Source organism: Nannobrachium achirus (genome assembly GCF_963921795.1).
Source record: "Nannobrachium achirus genome assembly, chromosome: 2".
Lineage (NCBI taxonomy): Eukaryota > Metazoa > Chordata > Actinopteri > Myctophiformes > Myctophidae > Nannobrachium > Nannobrachium achirus.
In genome coordinates, this window is record NC_137811.1 from 65,248,516 (window position 1) to 65,272,634 (window position 24,119).

At 43.3% G+C, this 24,119-nt stretch overlaps 2 protein-coding genes across 2 annotated transcripts; both read right to left on the reverse strand.

The window, feature by feature from the left end:
• Positions 1–2,181: 2,181 nt before the first annotated feature.
• Positions 2,182–3,360, reverse strand: uts2r3 (urotensin-2 receptor 3; the record flags this gene model as incomplete). The annotated part of the gene is made up of 1 exon (XM_080751921.1): positions 2,182–3,360. The coding sequence occupies one exon, from the start codon at positions 3,358–3,360 to the stop codon at positions 2,182–2,184; it is 1,179 nt and encodes a 392-aa protein (XP_080608047.1).
• Positions 3,361–19,107: 15,747 nt separating this feature from the next.
• LOC308304344 (ADP-sugar pyrophosphatase-like) lies at positions 19,108–19,765 on the reverse strand (the record flags this gene model as incomplete). Its single annotated transcript, XM_080748930.1, is given in 2 exon segments — positions 19,108–19,155; positions 19,157–19,765. Coding segments are annotated over 2 exon segments (657 nt in total).
• Between the last annotated feature and the right edge of the window lie 4,354 nt (positions 19,766–24,119).

Sequence of the window (24,119 nt, forward strand, 5' to 3'; positions counted from 1 at the left end):
GCAGCAGTGTGCAACCACCTTTAGTCCATGCATGAGGTAAAATTTGAAAATGTGTTCATTTTGTAATTTGCCATTAACTATACGGGCCGATCAGAGTGAACCAAAGGGCCGCATACGGCCCCTGGGCTGCACAATGCCCAGGTCTGCCCTAGGGGGTTCATTTCCATTGTGGTCCTGTCTGTGTCTGTCTGTCTATTATCACAATCTGTTGTTCAGCCTCCTGTCCTCTCCTACCCCCCCCCCCCCCCCCCCCCCCTTCAGCCGTCTCATACCCACCGGCCAAATTAGATGTGGTCACTGTGATATTTCCCCATGTCCCATTCTCTCTCTCTCTCTCTCTCTTTCTCCATCTCCGACTCTCTACATCTGCTATGACCATAAACCCCCAAAGCACATGGATTTTGCACGTTGTGTTCTTGTCCAAGGGGCCAAGTAGAAGGGACCTCACGCGCCTCCACTATGTGCAGAGATATTCAAGCTGCTTGAATAGCACCGTGCAAGGGAAACAGATAGACCAGGTGTCTTCAACGTTTTCAGGCAGAGGACCCCTTAGTTGAGAGAGAGAGAGATGAAGCAGGGACCCCCACAACCTTTTCATAGATTCCATATAGTTTCATTGTTTGACAGCACAATCATCAGTGTTCTGTATTTTGGATTCATGACAATTTGTGTTTTCTGATATTTAAACACTGGAACTGTCAATACTTAATAAACTTGACCTTTCACTCTGTACTTACTAGTCTGCTCTTTTCCCCCTCTACACCAAACCTCTTTGCCGAAAACAGCCGATCTACAAGCTTGTAGATCTGCTATTTTTGGCTAATGTTCTCAGAATATGGACACTAGGGTTCAGGTGGTTAATATAAAAAAGGAGAAAAAAAGTCACACAAAGATTTGGAGGACCCCCTGTAGTAACTCTGAGGACCCCCTAGGGGTCCCGGACCCCCTGTTGAAGACCCTTGAGATAGACCATGACACAGAGTAACATATAGAAAGAGTATTCTTTATTCAATGGCTATATTACATAACATCAGAAGTATCACTTAGAATTTAAGCATAACTCATTGAAGCCATGCTATGCATTGCATGATTTATACAAAAATATACATTTGCCAACACAACATGCAGGTGGTGATAATAACAAAAAAGAACCTCTGTTGTTTTTTAACAAGCGTCAAGGAAAGCAAAGCCAGCCTCGCCAAAGCCCTCAAACAATTTGTTCTGTCAACCAAAAATAACATGCTCCGACTATGTCTGACCAGTGGTCATATAGCCATTAGCCAGTTGTCCTCCAACAGTAAACTTCTTTGATAATACTCCAAAGTCAAGTTGAAGTGCATTATCATATGACTCACTGGAAATGCTTGTACTGTTTATATTTGTATATGTATATGTGTTATCATATCATATAGTATATACTGTATATGTTATTGTTGAACAGGTCAACTCTGACTGCTAAGTCTTCTGTCTCTATTCTCTCGTATCGCTTGATCTTAATCTTAGAATTAACCTGAGCTCGATGTGTGTGAGAACCTGGTTTACTGTAAAATACATTTTCCATAATTGAATTGTTAAAAAAAACAAAATGGTAATACATTGTTTGTCACTATGACAGTAAACAAATCACCTGGGGAAAAAATATGATAAACGCAGATAAAGCTAAGATTAATCTTTAATCTCCTGACAGGAAATATGGTCTGCTTTTTCCATACAAAGTGCTATCGGCTCAACTGCTATTGTCCTTCTCTTAACGTAGGCCCTACAGTATATACTCCTAGCCTCGCATAGCCAGTGGCAATTTTTATTTGCAAAGGCATATTCGTCTGGCTACGCGAGGCTATAATGTACTCCACCATGTGACAAATAGCTAAATATAGCGGATCTACAAGCTCACAACGTGTCGTAGTTGAGATTGAAGATATTCTATTTAGGGGGAAAAAATGAATTGTACTAACATTTTCTGAAAATGTGCCCAAAATAGGGCCACCGTGGTTAAATCACTGGCTAAAGCCATGGTCTTTGGTGCTGGTTATGGAACACATAAACAGTGTTCAAATATAACTAGTAAAACTAGTCAGCGCGCGCACACACACACACACACACACACACACGCACACAGACACACACACACGCACACAAATATAAACCTTTGACTTCTACATAGTTCCATAGACATTCACTCTACTGCAGCGGACTGCTCTTGCGACAGAGCTGGTTCGCAGAGGACAGCGTCTGTCGGTTCCGCCTGCGCCTGTTGCCCGTCAGCAGCGTGTAGAAGAACGGATTCACGCACGAGTTCCCGTACGTCAGACACGTGAGGATGCGGTTCACCGTCACCTGCGTGCTCACGGGCAGCGTCCGCAGCATGTCGGGCTGGTACAGCGGCAGCAGCTGCCACACCCAGAACGGCAGGAAGCACGCCCAGAAGGCCAACACGATGCCCAGGATGAGGAGCAGGACCTTGGGCTTGGGCGCCCGCGGTGGGTAGGAGGTGCTGCTGCCCGCGCCCCTCGCCCAGGCGGGCCGCGTCTGGGACACCCAGTAGAGGCGGCCCAGGGTGGCGTACAGGGCTCCGATGGCCAGGCCCGGGCCCAGGATGCTGGTGCAGAACAGAACGCTCAGGTACACCTTGGAGCTCTGCTCGTCCCAGGCCGGCACGCACAGCTGCTGGCCCTGCGCGTTGTCCTCCAGGTGCAGCGTGATCATCATGGGCAGGCTGAGGGCCACCGCCAGCCCCCAGGCCAGGCCCACGCGCAGCAGGCCCGAGGACCGGGACGAGGAGGCGTGCAGCGGGTCGGCCACGGCGCGGTAGCGATCCAGCGACATGGCCGACAGCGTGAAGATGGAGGCGTGCATGGTGAGCAGGTCCAGGCTCAGCAGCAAGCGGCAGCCCAGCTCCCCGAAGGCCCAGCCGTTGCCCAGGCTGTCGTACACGATGAAGGGCGCCGTGAACAGGTAGAGCAGGTCCGCCAGCGCCAGGCTGAGCACCTGCATGTGAAGGTAGGAGGACGGAGAGGAGGAGGAGGAGGAGACGGGAGAGGAGGAACGGGACAGCGGGGAAGAGGAGGACCTGGCCAGACAGGGCGGGACGGGGAGGCTCAGGGAGCAGCAGGTGATGGGCCCCGTCGTTCCCCGTCTCCTCTTGCCTCGCCTGCGCTGGAGCAGCAGGATCAGGGTGTACAGGTTCCCCGAGATGCCCAGCAGCGAGAGGAGCGACAGCACGCAGCAGAACAGAGGCGTCGACACCGAGCTGGTGATGGACGGAGAGATGGAGGGGATGGACGAGGGGACGGACGAGTTGGGCATGAGAGGGAAAGTGTACGGAGAGGTGGAAGGAGGCACAGAGCCTATGGCCTCCATTGTTGTTGGGGGTTATATAAAAATGGTTGGGAATTTAGAAGGAATGTATGGCCAGTGATTGCTAAAAGACAGATAACTGTCTAAAAGAAATGTCAAGTCATTTTAGAAGAGACAGAAGGGTTGGGAGTTGGGGAAAGAACAGATGAAGGGGAGAAACAGAAGAGAGAAATGTGAGAAATTGATTAAAATGCAATATCACTCAATATAAACGATTACTGTCTCTTATTATACTTAACCAAAGATAGCCTTTATGTAGTTAAATTTAAGTGGAATATGCGTGCGGTAATTACATTTCTATCAACACATAGTGGAAAGTCTGGAAACCTATAACCACCCATGTCAAAACAAAGGCTTATCGTTTTAACAGTAGCCTTGTCTTGGCCCTGTCGTTTTTCAGCCTGTTCTTTTTTTTTTTTTTTTGTATAATAATTGGATCTTCAGAGTATAGGCCTGGAGGGCAACAGCACAGTTGTACATCTAGACCCCCTGCCAGCCACCTTAAGGCACAGGCCATGCACGCTGTTGCTCACTTTCATTGCAGAAGGCGGCAGGCCATTAATATGACCTGTAACGTATAACCTGTAAGTCAGTGGTTCTCAAAGTGGATTCCAGGGACTCTGTGGGTTCCTTTAGGGGGGGGGGGGGGGGTCTAAATGGACCCATACAAGTCTGTAACTCTGACAGTGTACAAATTTTTGTACACTGTACACTGTCAGAGTTAAGGGGAGACATTGAAATGTAAAAGTTTGAGAAACACTGCTGTAACCATCAAACAATAAAACTATTGTTATTTTTAGGAGGACATCTTGTTTGATTGATTGATTGATTGATTGATTGATTGAAGACTTTATTATAAGTTTGCATAGGAAAAGGTACAGTTTCATGACGGTACAGTTCACTGGTACAAGGTCTACTAAAAGGAGATCCATGAAAAGACTAAGCTTATTTCCACAGGAAACTATTAAAGTATCTCAACAGTCGGTATCTATTCTGCCTCCCAGACCTAATAGCCTACATGTTTTGACTTGTAGGTATGTATATAGACCTATGTTGTGTGCTTTTACGCATCGGTGCCATTGTTGGGCTTTGGACACATTTCTAACATAACAACATATTCCTCACTGGGTTATCAAATTCCTTTTTAACTGTCGAGCTAAATGGGCTTGAAAAGACGGCCACTTTACTGGCCAGCTGTCTTTACAATAGGCCTAATTTAATAGGATAATTGAACTAATTCGCACTTTGCCTTTCACACCACAATGGAAACGAGCCCTCAGGGGCTTTTTGTGATGTTAGACTATCCTTTTGGCATCATTGTATAATCGTTCCACTGTAGGCTACTGTTTGCAAACTGTTATTAAAGTATTCAATCAATCAATCAATATCAATCAAAACACCATCACATGCGTGACACGCTAGAACGTTATGAGGCTATAGAGAAGGGAGAAAAAGTAGACCAATAACAATAGGCTACTTTTTTTAATTAGATTTGTGCCACAAAAGTAAATGATGCTGGACGCTCCTTTTTTTCTTCTTCAAAGAAGCTAAATTTGCAGCAGAAATGTATATGCCGCTGACATCAAAGCCGACACGGGGGGCGGGTGTTTGACCCGGTCAGACGCGGGGTTAAGAGCTACTGTTGAATTGTTGGAAGGAGAGCCGAACCCCCACGGAGGAGCGGCCCCAGACGGCCATGCACCCGCTCCCTTTAAATAACACCATGCACCATGGACATTTACGGTAATTCATTCTAATCTGTTGTCATATAGGCCTATCAATAACACCATGCACATCATGGACATTTAATTCATTCTATTCTGTTGTCATATAGACCTAACATTAGTGTTTTCATCACAAACTTTAAAATAATTAGCCTATAGCCTATAAGCTCAAGCCGACTAGCACTTTACATGGTTAAAAATAATTAAAAGTTTACCATCATTTAGCTACTGTTTGCGAATTGTTGTAGATTATCTCGGCTGTAATTTGAAAATCACTGGTGAAAAAAAACAATACAAAATATCCTTCCTACCCCTACAACAAAACTTTATCTGAAATGTGTAAGTGGCAGCTTGCATATAGCAACATCGCTATTATTAATTAGGCATAGGCTAATTAATGCAACAAGTTTGAGAGTGTAGGACTGATAGGTTATGTGCATTCGTTAATTGTAAACCTTTGTCAAATGTTTACAATTAAATTATGAAAAAATATATTTTCTTTCTTTTTTGCCAAATCAAATGCAATTGTGCAAAGATTAGTGCAATCAACAATATTTGAGCCTTACCTAATTCCAGGCGCATGTGAAAATCATATTCCGTGGATTCCTTGGGATGATATATTATGTTCATTTTCCATGGTGAATTATCCTCGTCTTTCTCTTCTTGTGAACAATTCCCAATGATCTCAGCGAGAGGCTAAAACGCAGACTATAATATTCTTCATGGACAGAGGAACGCGTTGAGTCAAAACTTTGAGCGGATCTCTCTTCTTGTCTGCTCCTGCTGCTGGTGTGTGTCCTGTCCTGTCTCCTCTGTGTGTTTGATGTGTCTGCGAGAGGGGAGTGCCGAACGCGTGCGTGTGAGTGCGAAGGGGTGCAGGGCGTTGGATGGATGGATGGATGGATGGATGGGTGGGTGGATGGGTGGATGGGGGTGTGTGCATGGGGACTTGGGGAGAGTCTTAAGTAGGATAAATTAGGCAGACTATTATCAATTTAATTATTGTCTCCACCAGCCGAAGGCTGAGGGAGAGTATGTTTTCCCCTCCGTCCGTCCGTCCGTCCGTCCGTGCGTGCGTCCGTCCGTGCGTGCGTGCGTGCGTCCGTCCTCGCAGTTTGTGAGCAGCTAATCTCAGTCACCGTTGGCCCGATCGCTGCCAAACTGAGCACACACACTCCCTGGATGCCAATCTAGAACCTCTGCCCCACATTTTTCAAATCAGCCTCATGGTGGCGCTATAACAGGCCGATTTGTGTGGCCTGGTTGTTACCAGCTAATCTCCGGCGCCGTTGGCCCGATCGCTGCCAAACTGAGCACACACACTCCCTGGATGCTAATTCAGAACCTCTGCCCCACATTTTTTAAATCAGCCTCATGGTGGCGCTATAACAGGCCGATTTGTGTGGCCTGGTGGAGACCTGTGCTCGGAAGAGCACTGCTTCTAGTTAATACTAAAATATAAAATAGCTGATCCACAATCTAAAAAAAATGTTTTAAGTATGGCTCATTTGTTGAACATTCTTCAGAAATGATCTCTTTGTATTATCTTTTTGTAGCATTTTACTTCTGTTTTTTTGCCTAGTTTAGGAACTTACATTTTTCATACCCAATTATAATGGGCCTTTATTGATCCCAGAAGGGAAATTCAGTTGTCAATGACAGCAGAATGTGTCCTGTCTTATGTCTTTCATATGGTAGCCTAATTGCAGTAATGATTTCATTCTGTTCAATAATTCAATTTCAATTCTTTCCTTTTCCACCGCCACTTTGAATTCTCATTATCGTTCATATGACAAAGTATACTGTTAGACTAGGGCAGAGAGCTGGCTAAGTGGATAACCTTGCATGCTTGAGAAATTTGGAGTCTGAAACGTGATGACTCAGACAGTAATAGGGGGGTTCAATACTTTGCGAGCCAGGAGAACATCTCACTGTACAACCATACTGGAACAATATTTTCCACAGATTCCAAGCATTTGACCATAAATGGTGGCTGAGCATCATATTTTGGCACACCGTCGATAGCTGTACAGTAGGCCTATAAGTCAGAGGTATGGGCGGTTACATCAAGGTCTACGTTTTACAACGCACCTGCAGTATATGGTGGTGGTTATTTCATCTGAATGCTATAGGTCTATAGGACTGGGTTGTGTAACGTTAGTTGTGGCATTCAGTTGCATTGACTCTCAGTGGTGTAAAGTAAATAAGTACATTTACTTAAGTACTGTACCTATGTACAATTTTAGGTATTGGTACTTGACTTGAGTATTTGCAATTTCCAATACTTTTACTTCTACTCCACTACATCTCAGATCCAAATATTGTACTTTTACTCCACTACATTTATTTGAAAACCTTAGTTACTAGTTACTTTGCAGATATAAATGATTATAACACATATACATTAATCCACTTTAGCCCTATTTTCCTATTTTACACCTAGGCTATTTGAAAATAGCCGATCTACAAGCTCGTAACGTGCTATCTCACCATAGCAGATTTACAATGTGAGCTTGTAGATCTGCTATGGTGAAGTGGGCAAAGATTCAAATCCCCTCTCTGGGAAAGGTGTGGTAAAAGCCCTGTCTCTTCCCTCAACAACATGAGCAAACCCCAGTTAAAGAGCCGAGGTGAGCAAAGACTCACCTCTTCAGACTCCACCTCACCACCTAGCATTTCAGACTCTCCCTGTACAAGGGAGAGTGAAGTGCTAGGTGAGGTGGAGTGGACATATTCTGCCTCACGAAAATCACCACACAGTATGTCTACACTCATGTCATCAACATGGATCAGGAAGATTTTGGAAAAACACATTTTTGCCCTATTTGTGGCGATAAGCGACCTACGGTCGCTTATCTCCCGATTAGGGAGTCTTACTGGTTGATGCTAATGAGTAAAGATGTGGCTGTCATGCAGACATACAGTATCTATGTCACTATGTGCAAATGTATGTTTAAGCGACCATTTGTAACTCAAATTTTGCTTCTGGGAGGTTCCTGGAACTAAATACTTTGAGATGGGAAACATAGGTCTTTCAAAAAACCTTATAAGTATTTGAAATATTAAAAGACTTGCACAAATGTTCACAATTAAAAAAAAAAGAAAAAGCAGATCTACAAGCTTCCAGCGCGGCACTCGTTGCCGCGCTGTGAGCTTCATGTGATTCATGGGGGGCCCGCAGTGAATTCTTGTTCCAAGGGCCCAGAATTTGGTGCGACCACAATGTTGAGAATGTAATTTAGATAGCATGTTATTTAAACGGATGCTAGGTTCATTGTTTACCTGGTATCCTTCCTTATAGTTTCAATGAACAGATTGTGATTTCGATAGAATATCGTTTAGAGAGATGCTAAGTTCTTGGTTCACGGGATCCTATTTTTTGAGGCACTACACTCTGCATTCTACTGTATACTGTATGTGATTGCCTTGATTTATTGTAAATCGCTCTGGATAAGCTATGCCTTTTTTGTATATCGCCTCAGAGGAGCTGCTGAAGAGCAGGGCAGCTCTTGGGGGGTATGAATGTAAAACAGGTTGTCACTTTGAAAGAGCATCTGCTGACTTTCTTTGGACCAAATGAGGCAGGTGCTTGGTCAAAGGGCGATAATCATAGAAGCAACAAAGATCTGTACACTGTAGCTCCCTTCATTGCAAATGTATTGCCACATCCAAACAAAAAGTGACATTTCACCATTTATCCAGATAATCTTCTTTGTCTGAACATAGGCTTGAAATGTCACTTTTTGTTTGGAAGTGCCAGGCTAGCTACGGTGGTCTCCTTTGTTCCTTCTTTGATTCCCTTTGGGAATCCACACTGATCTTTTATTCTCTGACCCTTTATTCTCCATCACTTACTCAATTATAAGGTGCCTATGGGTTGGCAAGGAGACTGGGTTACCTGCTGCAAGATTTGTTACTACGACAAAAGGAGGCTAGAAACACAACCACCCTATAGTCCAGTCATTATATGAAAAAACCTAAAACAAATTGCAATAGTAGCAAACTCAACTGATTCTGTATCCTCATTATGTCCTTAGTGAGGGAAAAAAAGTCCCAAGGAATCCCACCGGGGCAAAGTTTTGAAAACGACCTATACCTACCTTCACTTATACACTACACTGTAACGGAAAAATGACTCCCAAAAAAATCTGCTTTAAGTGGGATGTGAGGGGTCAAACTAGGGGTTTTTAATTATTCTGAATCCATTGCAAGCATTTGTTTTGCATGAAAAACATCCCTTGGGCTAAAAACGGACCCCAAAAGACTGTGAAAATTGATGATTCATCACTAAACCATCATTTTGAGGGGTCATTTCTTGCCCAAGGAATGTTTTTCATGCAAAACAAATGCTTGCAATGGATTCAGAATAATTAAAAACCCCTAGTTTGACCCCTCACATCCCACTTAAAGCAGATTTTGGGAGTAATTTTTCCGTTACAGTGTAGTGTATAGTAAGTGAAGGTAGGTAGGTCGTTTTCAAAACTTTGCCCTGGTGGGATTCCTTGGGACTTTTTTTCCCTCACTAAGGACATAATGAGGATACAGAATCAGTTGAGTTTGCTACTATTGCAATTAGTTTTAGGTTTAGCCTAATTTTGGCCTAGAATTACTGGACTACTAAGGACTAAACTATGCACATTGACATCTAGACCTACTGCACATACAGTATGAAACAGAGCTGCTACCTTTAAATGCATTTTGAAAAAAAAATAATGCTGCTTTCTTTTAGTTTTTTCCTTCCTTTGTGACACTTGCTTTGGCAATGTAAACGTATGTTTTCTCATGCCAATACGGCTCCATTGAATTGAATTGAATTGCAAGCCTTAAGTCCATTAGCTCTATTGTCCTCCAATAGGTGGCTGGATAGCAGCTGGACCTAATTATCACGATAAATGATTAATTACGTTATCACAGGTTCCATATACCCATTTCGTTTTATGCTATTTAAGTTGTCTTGTAAATTGTACATTTTATGAATGTATTTATTATTGATAATTATAAAAAGTCTCTGGTCTTTGGGTGCTGAATCTCCCTAAATAGTTGAATATAAAATCATAGCATAGAAATTACTTTATTAAATAAAACACAGTGCTGGTATCCACATTCACAAAGTATGTGTAAGAGAAGCCACCCACAAAAGTGGCACCCGCTTTTGCCTCAAAATGAATTTGGCAGATCTTCTTGCACCAGAGATGACTAGCAATGAGCTTTACTTAATACCATTTCTTCCGCCAACATGAATATTACTGTATAGTATTCCATAAATGCTCTTCCAGACCATTCTAATACTAAATGCAAAAGCCATGGCCTTGGTGTACTGGCCCCTTCCAGTAAGAATGAGCATGAGTCATGAGAGCTCAGAGTTTCAGCAGACCTGGCAGACGGTCAGGCACGCTGACACACCAGCAAGATGTGGTTATTTGCTGTCATTTCATAAAGCCGCTGCAATAAACTAACGTACACCTTGTGTCCGACCCAAAGTCAATACCGTGTCCCACTGAATCTCCCAACACATTGGCGTCTCTCACACGACTCTCACACATGACTTTATATGGCGATTTGATGTCTGAATTTATTGCAGTGATTAAGTATTAGCGTTCAGTGGCTCCCTACAACAACATTTCTCCATGTCAGAGGAAAAGTTCAAATGCGGTACGCTAATAAGTGGCCTGGCTTTTAGCTGCAGTATGCCGTGATGTCACAGATTCAGTGGCTCTTTTCAGAGTTATCAAAAGAGACTTTAGGGTTGCTTGTAAGCCGCTATAGTTTGTTTTGGCCGTGCAAACTGGAAACCCACAGCTGCCTGCGGGTATGCTAACTCTGCACTCGGCGCAGCTGAGAGGTTAGAATTGGTTTAGTAGGGACCGGCCAGACAGTCATTTTGGCTGTGGACTGCACGCTTCGTGCTAGCATTAGTGATCTCTGTAGTGTTGTTAGAATATCGTATGGCCCGCTGGGGCTCTGGTCCTTATATTTCTCACCACTGCCGAATGTTGGTCAGCTGAACTGAAGCATAACAACTTTCAAAAAAGACATTAAACAAAAATCCATAATTTACTTTGAACCTTTTAAAAACGAGGGAAAAAAATCTCAAAAGCTCACTTCCCCGCACATTGCAACACATTGTAGAGTGGCTATTTTCACTGTGTGAGACCATGACTATGTTGCTATTGTTTTTTTTTCCCACTTTTTTTTACATTTGGACATTTGTAGAATGAAAAAAGTGACCTTTTTTCTATAATGACATGCCAGGTTGAAAGTGGTTAATGTCCAATTTTGCAGATACACTGACAGGCTGCTTATGTGCCTGGACTCCTGGACCACGGCCCAGGTGAGGGTTCCGCCACTTGGGATGGGACGATATGTCACGATTATTGTGACCAAAGAAACGGTGATTTACGATATTACCGATATTTACGATATTACCGCGATAATTGAAAATTTCCCCAACGTCAATTATCCTGGGGCGGAACATTTGCCAAAAAATAGCAGATCTACAAGCTGCGACGCGTTGTGAGCTTGTAGATTGTATTTTTTGGCAAAGAGATTTGGTAGAGAGTACGTTATTTACAGGTCAGTTTTACATTATAGAGGGTTTAAGTGGTGCATGACGGAGGATAATTTCACAATAAATGAAATCTCCACGATACGATTATCGTGAGTGTTCCCCCCCCCCCCCCCCCCCACAATAAACGATAATAACGACTATCGTCCCATCCCTATAGCCGCCACCAATGTTGTTTTTGACAGCAAAATTTGATTTAGTTTTAATCAGTCTTTTGAATAAAATGTCATTTAGTTTTAGTCATAATTTAGTCACCTGAAAAGTTTCAGTTTTTGTCAAATTTTTGTCGACTAAATATCATAAGATTTTAGGCGACTAAATCTACAGTTGAACTAAAATGTATTTTGGCAGGCCTTGATGCAGTCTGATTTTACACTTGGTTGTGCTGCGACGCGTTGTGAGCTTGTAGATCGGCTATTTTCAGCACGCAACACCTGAGAGCAACCAAACATAAAAATGACTCTCTTCTCCACTAGTCCATCCCTAATGTTTTAGTCTAGTTTTTATTTTGTTGATGAAATTGTCAATATATTTAGTCTTAGTTTTAGTCATCACAGCTTAGTTTTTATTTAGTTTTTATTTAGTTTTTGTCAGTGAAAAAAACGCAGTCGACAAACATTTTTCGTCATAGTTTTAGTCGACGAAATCAACAAAGGCCGCCACTAAACATTGTTAATGTTGAGACACACTGGCTGCTTCATACATGTGTTGGCATACATACATAGACAGACAGGCAGTAAAGAGCAGAGGGTGGGCAGGGGGGAGGGGGGAGGACATACCTATCCCTACGGGACGTGAGGAATTTGAACAAATACCTGGCACAGGCATGCCAAAATAGGAGAGGGGGGTGTAGTAGACGTAGAGGACCTGGAGGGACGTGAGTAGGGGTGTAACAATATAGTAACTGTATCGAAATATCGTTTTAGTTTTTAACTTAAAAAATCGAAGTATATCGAAATGAAAACAGCTAAAATCGAATCCTATTGTTTTATTTTGTATCGTATCGAATCGGCAGTGCAAAGAATCGATTGTATCGATACTTTCTACTAAGAAAAAATGAAAAGGACTTGGAAAAGGAAATTACTTTTCCTTTCCATATAGCTACACTGGTCTATCGATAAATTTGTGCAATCTATGGGTTCATGTCAAGGTGCAGGTTTGTCAATATACAATGTCCATGTATTTGGCTGATTTACTTATTTAGATCCATAATAATACATGTTTCCCTTAAAAACCTGCACTATCCACACCTTTCACACAGATTTAATTTCTTTGCTAAATAGTTACTATATCGATTTTAAATCATTAAATCGAATTGTATCGTATCGCCATGAATGAACCAATATCGTCCATGTATCGTATCGTCAACCATGTATCGTGATATGTATCAAATCGCTATTAAAATGTATTGCTACACCCCTAGCCGTGAGGAATGAGAGCTCATTTAGATTTAGGTGAACGTTAGAACCGGATAGCCGGCTTCTAAAACGTTCTTATACCAGGAGGACGCCATGCTGTGGGGGAAATGTTTTGGCGACGCCGTACTTGATTTATGATGCAATTTCAAAGTTGAAATGTAGAAAAAAAGCATACTTTGGTGTAGCTTTCATTCATGTATAACACTGGAGCATTACTCAGCCGTGTGTGTGTGTGCGTGCGTGCATGTGTGTGCGCACGTGTGTGTGTGTGTGTGTGTGTGTGTGTGTGTGTGTGTGTGTGTGTGTGTGTGTGTGTGTGTGTGTGTGTGTGTGTGTGTGTGTGTGTGTGTCACATTTACAGAGAATGTGTAAAGAAAGAAGCATGAAAGACTATATGGCAAGGGTCTTCAGGGGTCCGGGACCACTAGGGCTCAGAGTTACTACAGGGGGTCCTCCAAATCTGTGTGTGATAGAAACCTTTTTTCTCCTTTTTTATATGCATGCACTTGAACCCTTGTGTCCATATCCTGAGAACTTTAGCCAAAAATAGCAAGATCTACAAGCTTACTGCGAGGCGTTGTGAGCTTGTAGATCTGGGAAAAAGGGCAGACCAAGTATAGTGAAAGGTCAAGTTTATTAAATAATGACAGTTCAAGTGGTTAAATATCTGAAAACACAAATTGACATGAATCCAAAATACACTGATGATTTTGCTGTCAAACAATGAAACTATATGGAATCTGGGGGTCCCTGCTTCATCTCTCTCTCAACTAAGGGGTCCTTGGCCTGAAAACGTTGAAGACCCCTGCTATATGGGAATGGTGGGCTCATAGCTGAGTGTGTCTGGCAGAGGGTTGACAGTTACACTAACTGCTCCCCAAGTGTCGTATTAATGGCACTTTGGGGCCTATAGCAGTGACCGTGGTTTACTTACTGGTGCCACTAAAAAGTCGGCCATTCATTTTTCCCATATAGCGATTTACAAAAATATTGATGTAATTTTTTTTATCTAGGATCCCAGTGAATCATGAGTCATGACCATAAAACCTTTCATTCTGTGAAAAGAAAAAAAGGAAAAAAGAATATCTAATTATATGATATAGTACATTTAATAAATTCCCTATGTTTAGCATTTTTTTTTTCTATAATATTTTTATATCAATTAAAATGATATAAAAATCTCAATGGGAAATATGTATCTGCGATTTTTTTTCGTGGCACCAGTAAACCACACCATGCCCTAGGATGGGTTAAGTCCAGAGGACATATTTCATTTATGTGCAACAGTGACAAAAATATGATCAAAACAAAGGACAATTATTATTATTTTCTGCGAGACACGATTCATGATCCTCTGATAGAGAGATGGAGGTGCCTACAATTTATAATAATTGTCACTTTTTTTTATTGGATCAACAACTACAGGAGGTGATGTAAATGAAGTGTTTCAATTTGCTACTACTGTATGCCAATATTGTGTGACTGAGGGATATGAACCTGCTGTTGGATATGATTCATTGTGCAGCCCTGACGTGTTGTTTTTCAGTTAATCATATAAATCTGTGCCCAAGTACGGTACATGTCTTGAATGAGTTCCAATTTAAATGTACCTGAGCTACGAGCTTTGGTTCAGCATTTTAACCTGTGTAATCAGGGGCATCACAAGGGGGGGAAAGTGGGACTGAGTTACTAGGGCCCAAGGTGGAGGGGCCCTAGTAACTTTAGCTGAGTGCCGCGCTGTGAGCTTGTATATCTGCTATTTTTCAATAGTTAACATTCATGGGGGGCCCACAGTGAATCCTTGTGCCCAGAATTTGGTGTGACGCCCATGTGTGTAATGCATGGATTTGCATGTATAAGTCAGTCCTCCTCTGCAAACAAAGTTGGGCTACTGTAGAGGGTCTTCGTAATGACAAAGACCCTTGGAATACAACGGCTCAAAGATTTACATTCATGCTTTCAACCTGTCGCTGTTATCCAGAGAAGCAGTAAGCACTATAAGCAGGCAGGGGTTCAGCTTCTTGTCCAAGGACACTGAATGGGTGGACACGTTGGCTGCTGAATGGGTTGAACCTGTGAGCTCCGTTTACAGGACATTGGCTGTACTGTATCTTCTTTATCTGCATCTACTCTGTACAGTGTACACACTAGATTTTAAAAATGACAGCTGGGTTATTTTTGCTTATCTGATGTGTTAAGCCTAATTCATACTTTAACACCAAAGATTTGTGTGATGTGTCACTTCCCAGTATTTTCATCAAGCGATGCATATAGATGTGTCAAGTGTCATATTGCGTGATTCGTTGTCGCCAAAGTATTGATTGAAGACTGATTGAAGACTTTATTAGAAGTTTGCATAGGAAAAGGTACAGTTTCATGACGGTACAGTTCACTGGTACAAGGTCTACTAAAAGGATATCCTAGAAAAGACTAAGCTTATTTCCACAGGCAACCATTTAAGTATCTCATATAAAACGTGTGAAGAGCTCTGTCCATATCAAATGGTCATGGCCCCTGACAGGAGGCTCTGGGCTGTCACGTGGTAGAAAGCTTTTTGGATCTTTTGAGACACCTTAAAAATGATACAGCCTTCTCATGTGGAACAGGCGTTGCCGTGCTATAGACTTTAAATGTTGCTTTATATGTTTCTTTTCATGGACTTTCTTTTCATGGCTATGATAGCACCAAGCAGGGTATCTGAGATGTCTTTGAACTGCTGAGAGTTCACAGAGGTTGAGAATATGAAAACACCAAAGGAAAACGAGAATCACTCTCACACTCCCCTGGAAAAACACACGTTGTTATTCTATATATCATCGTCTGCTATGGCAGCACTCCCACCGAGAGAGATGGAGACATGAGTTCGCCGTACAACAAATTAATAGGCAACACGTCGTCTCTAACAGTTCCCGAACCCACCGCTGGCTGTCCTTGCTTTTCTGCCTTCATTTGGCTAATTAGCCCTGTCCATTTCTTAACAGACTGTGTGACATATTGCTCCAGCGGTTTACTGTCCCCCCTCGTACCCCTGGCTTTGATTAAATGGGGTGGACAGTTTGTGGTGCATGACTAACGGTTGTTGGACCAGGCTGATTAGCAACTGGCGATGAGTTATTGATCCTCATTGCATATTGGTCTATGTTTAACAGCTGTCTGTCACTCTCTCTTCCCATTCTTACCAATGCTGAGCCAGCATTTATGCTTTACAATACTGTGATTTAGCATGATTACGTGCGGCAGGACGATCATGCACAGTCTATCTCTATGGCTCTTTTTGCACGTTTGCAACAAGGCCAAGTCTGTTTAGTGTTGGACACGGTAGTGTTGTCCGGTGTGTGTTGTGGTACAGTATGTAGGCCTACAGTTATGCAGGCTATGTTATATTCATGCATACAGTAGGCTATATTGTTGCTGTCCTGCAGAAACCTTGTATGTCCAAAACTTTTTTTTTTTTTTTTACTATTTAAAATCTTAAGTCAAATTGTGAAAATAGCATGCAGATAACAACATGCGTTGTGATCGAGTTTGGACTAGATATGCTATTTTCACTACTTTTTGTGTGACACTTGTATGATGTAGTAGGGCATTCATTTAAGAAAAAATATAAAACGTTGAAATACGGGGATACAAGATCGTCAGCAATGATGTGTAGGCTACTTTGTACACTGTGTATTGTATGTAGGCCATGTATTTGTGGTAGGCTGCAAATGGATGTGGTGCCGATTTAAAGTAATGTTGGCATGCTTTAGGACTAGGAATGTTTTTATAATGTAAAACATTTTTATATTAACAAAACCTGGCATTGATTGACCTTTACCTCATAGCACAGGATGTCTACACAATAATGCTACGACTGGCTCTAGGTGTCACATGGACGGACCACAGAAGAAATGTGGTCCTACCAGGGGTGTCACAAGGGGGGGGGAGTGGAACTGAGTTACTAGGGCCCAAGGTGGAGGGGCCCTAGTAACTTTAGCTATTGAAAAATAGCAGATATACAAGCTCACAGAGCGGCACCGAGTGCCGTGCTGCAAGCTTGTAGATCTGCTATTTTTGAAAAGTCGTGAAAATGTGTACAAATCTTTGAATATATGCATTTTTTAAGCAAATATTTGTAACTCAAATTTTGCTTCTGGGGGGTCTCTGGAACGAAATATTTTGAGATGGGGGTTCCGTGGCCAAATACATATCATCTTGGGGGTCCTTGACATGAAAAAGTTTGAGCACCACTGACATGGAAACATAAGTTTCTTGCACACATTTTCACGATTTTTCAAAAATAGCAGATCTACAAGCTCGAGTGCCGCGCTGTGAGCTTGTATATCTTCTATTTTTCAATAGTTAACATTCATGGGGGGGCCCTCAGTGAATCCTTGTATCCAAGGCTCAGAATTTGGTGTGTCGCCCCTGGGTCCTACTAGTGGCAGGGCACTGCATCAGGCACCCGGCCGGAACCAGAGGCAAGCAAATTGACACCGTGGGAGACAACAACACTGTAGAGCTCAAGACTCTGATGTTAGATAGGAGAGTGTGGAGGGCAGAGATACAGGAGTCTCCACTTGGTTTTGGCTAGACTGCACTCTAGCATCACATCAACCCTTACCAGCCCAAAGGTGGAGCAAGGCTTAGGCCTAATAGTGCTACTACGGTATTTATCATAAGACCTTTGTTACAAATCCATGGTAAATCAAAATGCGGTGTGATTGGAACATACCGCAATTCTCAAACTACACTGCTATGATACACTGCCACCGTTGTAAGTTACTAGACCGATGCAACGCCAGCCTACTTGGGGATCACGGAAGTCAAGAATGATGCAAGTTGGGAATACAAGCTCAAGTGTTGTTGTACTCATCTGATTGTCTGTGTATCTTTTATGCTCATATATGGAGTTTTCTGTGCCTGTCCGTGTCCTTTTCATGCCCATATAGTGGAGTTCTGTGTGAGGCATGCCCAAATATCCAGGCCAGTCTATGATATCATATGACAGTAACATGTCACATTAGGTCGAACACCAAACCCTAACCCAAACCCTAATCCTAACCTCAGTAAAACTATGCCTAACCCTAAAACTAACCTCAGTAACCATGACGCGGGTGATTATCTAACCTGCCGATGCTCGCGGGTGATTATCCAACCTGCCGACGCTGTTCGACCCAACGGGAGTTCGACCTATGGGGCAGTCCCCCATATGACATCAGGGTACTCAATATACCGGTATGGGGATTTATGGATTTATGTTGTTTGAGCCGCGTTAGCCGCTTCTACATCTGGATATGTGTGTGTATATGTCTGTATGTCCGGCCCGCAAAGTTCGGCATTGTCCAAGCTTCACTGGACGTTTAACGACATTAACTCTGTTTTTGGGAGTTCTGCTGATCCGGCTGACTTTCCACTTGGCCCATCCAGAGCCTGGCACATCTCTCCACACATCAGAATAATTTCCATAAGGCTTGGGGTTATGGTTAACACTCTGAGCTGTAATATCAGAAAGCAATGTTGGAGCGTGACATCATCAGTTTCATTAGCATGGTACAACTATCTGCACCAGAACAATCTCTATATATGGGCATGTTACAGTAGGTTTGTGAAGTCCGTCGACCCAAAAGGCAATTTAAACCGCTCCATAGAGTGGCTGTGCGTGTGTCTGTAGCCTTTTTCCTCAGCGTTTTGCCATAGCAAAACGTGTGTGTGTAGCATAGCCTGTGCATCCTAGACACAAATCCTAGTCTGAAGACGTTATGCAAGCACAACCACCGTTCACTTCACATTGGGTGTGATTTTTAATATACAGGATGTAACACAGGATCTCTTTCTTTTCTTTTTTTAAAGATTATCGTTTGGGGTTTTTATGCCTTTAGTGATAGGACAGTAGACTGACAGGAAATGGGGGGAGAGATGAGGAGTGACACGCGGCAAAGGTCGTCCGGATCGGGAATCGAACCGGTGACGCTGCAGGCAACCATGCCTACAGTATGTTGCAATGCCTAAGTGGTATGCGCCTGGCCCAGTAGGCCAGCAGGTGCCCCCGATCTCTTTCTTTTCACTGGTTGATGACAGGGATCTCATTGGGTTTGAAGGATGCCTGGACCCATACCCATGGCAAAGATGTAAACCTTAGAATCCACAACTATCTGTTCTTTCTTGAGCAGCTCATCGATCTTTTGTTGGAATTCACCAAGCGGTAAAAGAATGACCTCGACAAATTCTCCATCGCCAAGCTGCTGTGTGGGGTTGATGTTCTCCGGATCGTCTCCGTCGATGTTGACCGTGACGATCTGGGTGGTGCTGTTGGACAGGCCGGGGTCCAAGCAGGTCACTGGCGTGACTCTGACCACCTCTCCTTTGTAACCCGTCTCTTCCTTGAGCTCTCTCAGCGCAGCTACGTCTGCACTCTCTCCCTCGTCAATCAGTCCGGCAGGAAACTCCAGAGTACAACGACCCAGAGGAGGCCGGAACTGCTTTACCATAACAACACAGTCTTTATGGAGGGTCCTTTTCAGCAGGGCAATTATCCCCACGCCGTCGGCTTCTGTGTTGGTGGCTCTGGTTGTCCTTTTTACTGTCTCCCAGGTTCTTGAGCCTCCTGCGGGGTCCACATATGTTGTCTTCTCAAGTCTGAGCCATTTCCCCGTTGCAATGACCTCTTCTGACGTGACGTGAGGGATGGTGGTCACCTTGGGATGCTCAATGCTACTCATCTTAAAATGACTACTGATGAAAGTCCGGTGGCTGAATTATACTTCTCTTATCCGCTCTCCCAACAGTTCTTATGGTCTGGCCAAAGCTGCACCTTTCATTAAATGGGTCTTCCAATAGGCTTTGTCATGTGATGACGTCATGCATCGTCATCTCACACCCGGGTTCAGAACAAATCCCTTATCCTCTGTAACAAGTATTTCTATGTTGTGTGGGATGCATGTCTGGCCTCCATCTTGGCACAAAACGCTCAACGTTTGTTGTATGCCCAGGCCCCAGCTAGTGTCACATTGGCCAAGCTTCGCGTGACGCTCAGTGAAATAACTCATAAATAGCACCGCTCACTTCACACTAGGTGTGATTTTTTCAAAAGCAGCAGATCCATAAGCTATTTTAGCAGTTTGAATTTGAATCCTGAAAAGTAACAGTTTTGGACATATTAGGCTTCCACCTGATGATATCCAGAATGTATAGGCTAGTACAAGAGTCCGGGACCCCTAGGGGGTCCTCAGAGTTACTACAAGGGGTCCTCCAAACTTTGTGTGATAGAAACTTTTTATCTCCTTTTTTATATGAACCACTTGAACCCTAGACGATCTACAAGCTCACAACGCCTCGCAGTTTGGCAAAGAGGTTTGGTGTAGAGGGGGAAAAGAGCAGACCAATTACAGAGTGAAAAGTTATGTTTATTAAGTATTGACGGTTCAAGTGGTTAAATATCAGAAAACACAAATTGACATGAATCCAAAATACACTGATGACTGTGCTGTCAAACAATGAAACTATGGAATCTCTGAAAAGGTTGTGGGGGTCCCTGCTTCGTCTCTCTCTCAATAAGGTCCTTGGCCTGAAAACTTTGAAGACCCCTGGGCTAGTATGTTGTATTCATCTGTGTTGTTTCCAGCCTTTTCAATGAGACTGAAGTGAGGTGCTTTAAACTGTCACTTTATATGGGGGCTGTAGATGCTGGGACAACAGCAAACAGTGTTTCCCCTACGTTTACTGCTTGGAGTGGGGTGGGGGTAGTATGCAAAGTGACTTGGGGGAGGGTTTTATCTGTATTGCCAGGATACATAATCTTTTTCACAATTATATGACAGAGCATAAATTAAGCATTATTATTATACAACACAACAGGAAAGAAAGAAAGAGAACTAGAAAGATGCAATTGGAAATTGCAAGTGTGGTTGCCGTGACGCGAGTTACACTTGCAACTGAATTCCGTCTTACAATTTATCCCCATTCAAGTCAATAGGGAAAATGTATTCACTAATAAAATAATGGCCATATATGGAGATCTCTGTGTCAGTGCTTATCCCTTCTATGCCCATTTTGGAGATCCCCGATGTCATCAATATTAAGCCCACATCTTGGAATGCCCATACTGTGTCAGTATCATGTGGTCTATGATGTCAGACATCATCATCTCCATATTTGGTAAAAGTCAATGGAGAAAATTAATTCACAAATAAATGTATAATGCTGTAGTCACGTAACTTGAGTTCAGACATCAAGGAACTGAAGCCAACAACGATTCAGAACCACTGACAGTAAAGCTTACTGTCATTGAAGCATTTCATTTAGTTTAGTCATATAGCAATCGGTTTGGAAGTTATTCCACCTAATATTTTCCAATTCCTTTAGAATAATAAACATGATTAACAACTGTGGTCACACTATGCAGTTATTTGTGACATGGAACGCCATGGTTTTGAGTCCAAACCCATGTCCTGTGACTTACGTCATCCCTTCCGTCTCCTGTGTCTCCTCAGTATACTGCCCATTCATTCAAACAGAAATGCATTTTAAAATAATCAAAGGTAGACGATATCTATCAAAATAATCAAGATTCAGACCCAACTCAGACCTCCAAGACGGCTGGAACCACAGAGAGAGAGAGACCTCTGGTTCGTGTTGTTGGCCCCTGGAGTCTGCGGGCCCCTGACACACCACACCACACATTGAATCAATATGGTGGAGGCTCTGTATGGTGGAGAGAGCGCTGGGGTTTGGATGCTGCGTGACCATGACAGAATCTGGAAGCTGTTACAGGGTACAGTGCAGCTCACGCGTCCGCTAGCCTGCTCTGTCTGCACGAATCACATCAGCCGTTCACAATTCTCCATGGAACGCTATCGCAGCAGCCAGCCAGCCAGCAGGGAGTTTGGAATCTCACATCACTCCAATATGCTGAGGCAGGGGGATGACTTAGCATCCATCCAGCGGTGGAAGAAGTATTCCACTCAAGTAAAAGTATAGCAATACCGCAATGTAGAAGTAAAAGGAAAAAAAATCTTTTACTTGAGTAAAGTACACAAATATTGGCATCAAAATATTATTTTTGCGACCGTATGTCACAGTTTACTATCAGAACCGTCTCAGCTTGTCCGTAAACGACCTTCCGTCCGTCCGAATGTGTACACTTTTGTAAGGTCTATGGATTTGTCGCTCTGACATCATGCTCTGACGGCACTGTGATGTCAGGGGAACCTCTCTAACAGCATGGGTTTGTGCACTGACATCATGCTCTGACTTCACCGTGATGTCAGGAGAACCACACTAACAGAATTCCTTTTATGCCCATATATGGAGTTCACTCATGTCATCAATATTAAGCCCATATATAACAGGACTTCATATGGGAATGCCCATATATGGAGGCCACATACCACACTAACAGGATCCATATATGGCCAAGACAGATGGCCAAGACAGCCCATATCTGTGTGGCTGGTTCTACAGACATCTCCATGTATGGGTATGAAATGGATTGTATGTATGATGTCAGATGTCATAGACGTCATAGGACTTTCACATAACGAATAACTGCATGTTTGGGCTCTCACAGCATATCTCCATATACAGTACATGGATCTCCATATGTGGGTACCAGGGGTCTCCATATATGGGTAACTGGTCCGATATACATCACTGGCCAGGTGGCCAAGACATGGCACGACGCAAGGTCGCTTGTTGCCCTGAGGCGTCTTACTAGTATTATTATATAAACTAGAAGCTGGGCCGCCCTTCGGGCGGCCCAGCGTCTAGTCGGCGACCTGGCCAACTCGGAACAATGTAAATAGGGAATGAATGCCCCGCCCTTTAATGCAAACCCCATTATACCTGTTTTCATAGGACCCGTTTTGACCATCTGTCTGCCTGTGTCCATTTATGCCCATATATGGAGTTATCTGTATCTGTCTGTCTGTATGTCGCTGTCCATTTTATGTCCATATATGGAGATCACTGCAGTTATAGTTCTGGGTCCATTTTATGCCCATATATGGAGATATCTGTCTATCTGCGTCCATTTTATGCCCATATATGGAGTATCTGTCTGTGCCTCCAACTGTGTTGCAGACACAGTGCCGGTTCCCCCTTTAATGCAAACCTCATTATACCTGTTGTCATAGGACCCGTTTTGAACATCTGTTTGCCTGTGTCCATTTATGCCCATATATGGAGATATCTGTATCTGTCTGTCTGCGTCCATTTTATGCCCATATATGGAGATCTTTGACCATCTGTTTGCCTCTGTCCATTTATGTCCATATATGGAGATATCTGTATCTGTCTGTCTGCAATCCATTTTATGCCCATATATGGGGGCATTCATTTTATGCCCATATATGGAGAACGCGCGTGCCCGTGGGACGAACGGTTCTTGCCCATATATGGAGATCTGCCCATATGCCCATATATGGAGATCTCTGTATCTGTGTCCCCTTTATGCCCATATACGGAAATTGCGTCCATTTTATGTCACAATGAGTCAGCGACCATCTGTTTGCCTGTTTGTCTTTGAGTCGGCAGAAGTGATGTCAGAATGCCCATATGCCCATATATGTAGACCATCTGTTTAACTGTTTGTCTTTGAGTCAGCAGAAGTGATGTCAGATTGCCCATATGCCCTGCCCATATGCCCATATATGTAGCCCATATGGAGATCTGCCCATATGCCCATATATGGAGATCTCTGTATGAGTCAGCCCTTGTGCCGATACGTCCATTTATGCCCATATATCTGTGTAGCCCATATGGAGATCTGCCCATATGCCCATATATGGAGATACATAACCATGGCATTTTGTGTTGACTCATGTTGCGTACGCGATGTCAGAGCCTTTTATGAAATGATGTCACAATGAGTCAGCGCTTGCGCCGATTTCCTCCGGAACAGCCTGATGTCAACAATCAGCTCCGCATAAGGAGATTCCGAACGTTTTGCGCCGTTTCGGAAAAAACGCGCGTCGGGTCGATTTCCTCCGGAACAGCCTCCGAACGTTTTGCGCCGTGAGTCAGCAGAAGTGATGTCAGATTGCCCATATGCCCTGCCCATATGCCCATATATGTAGC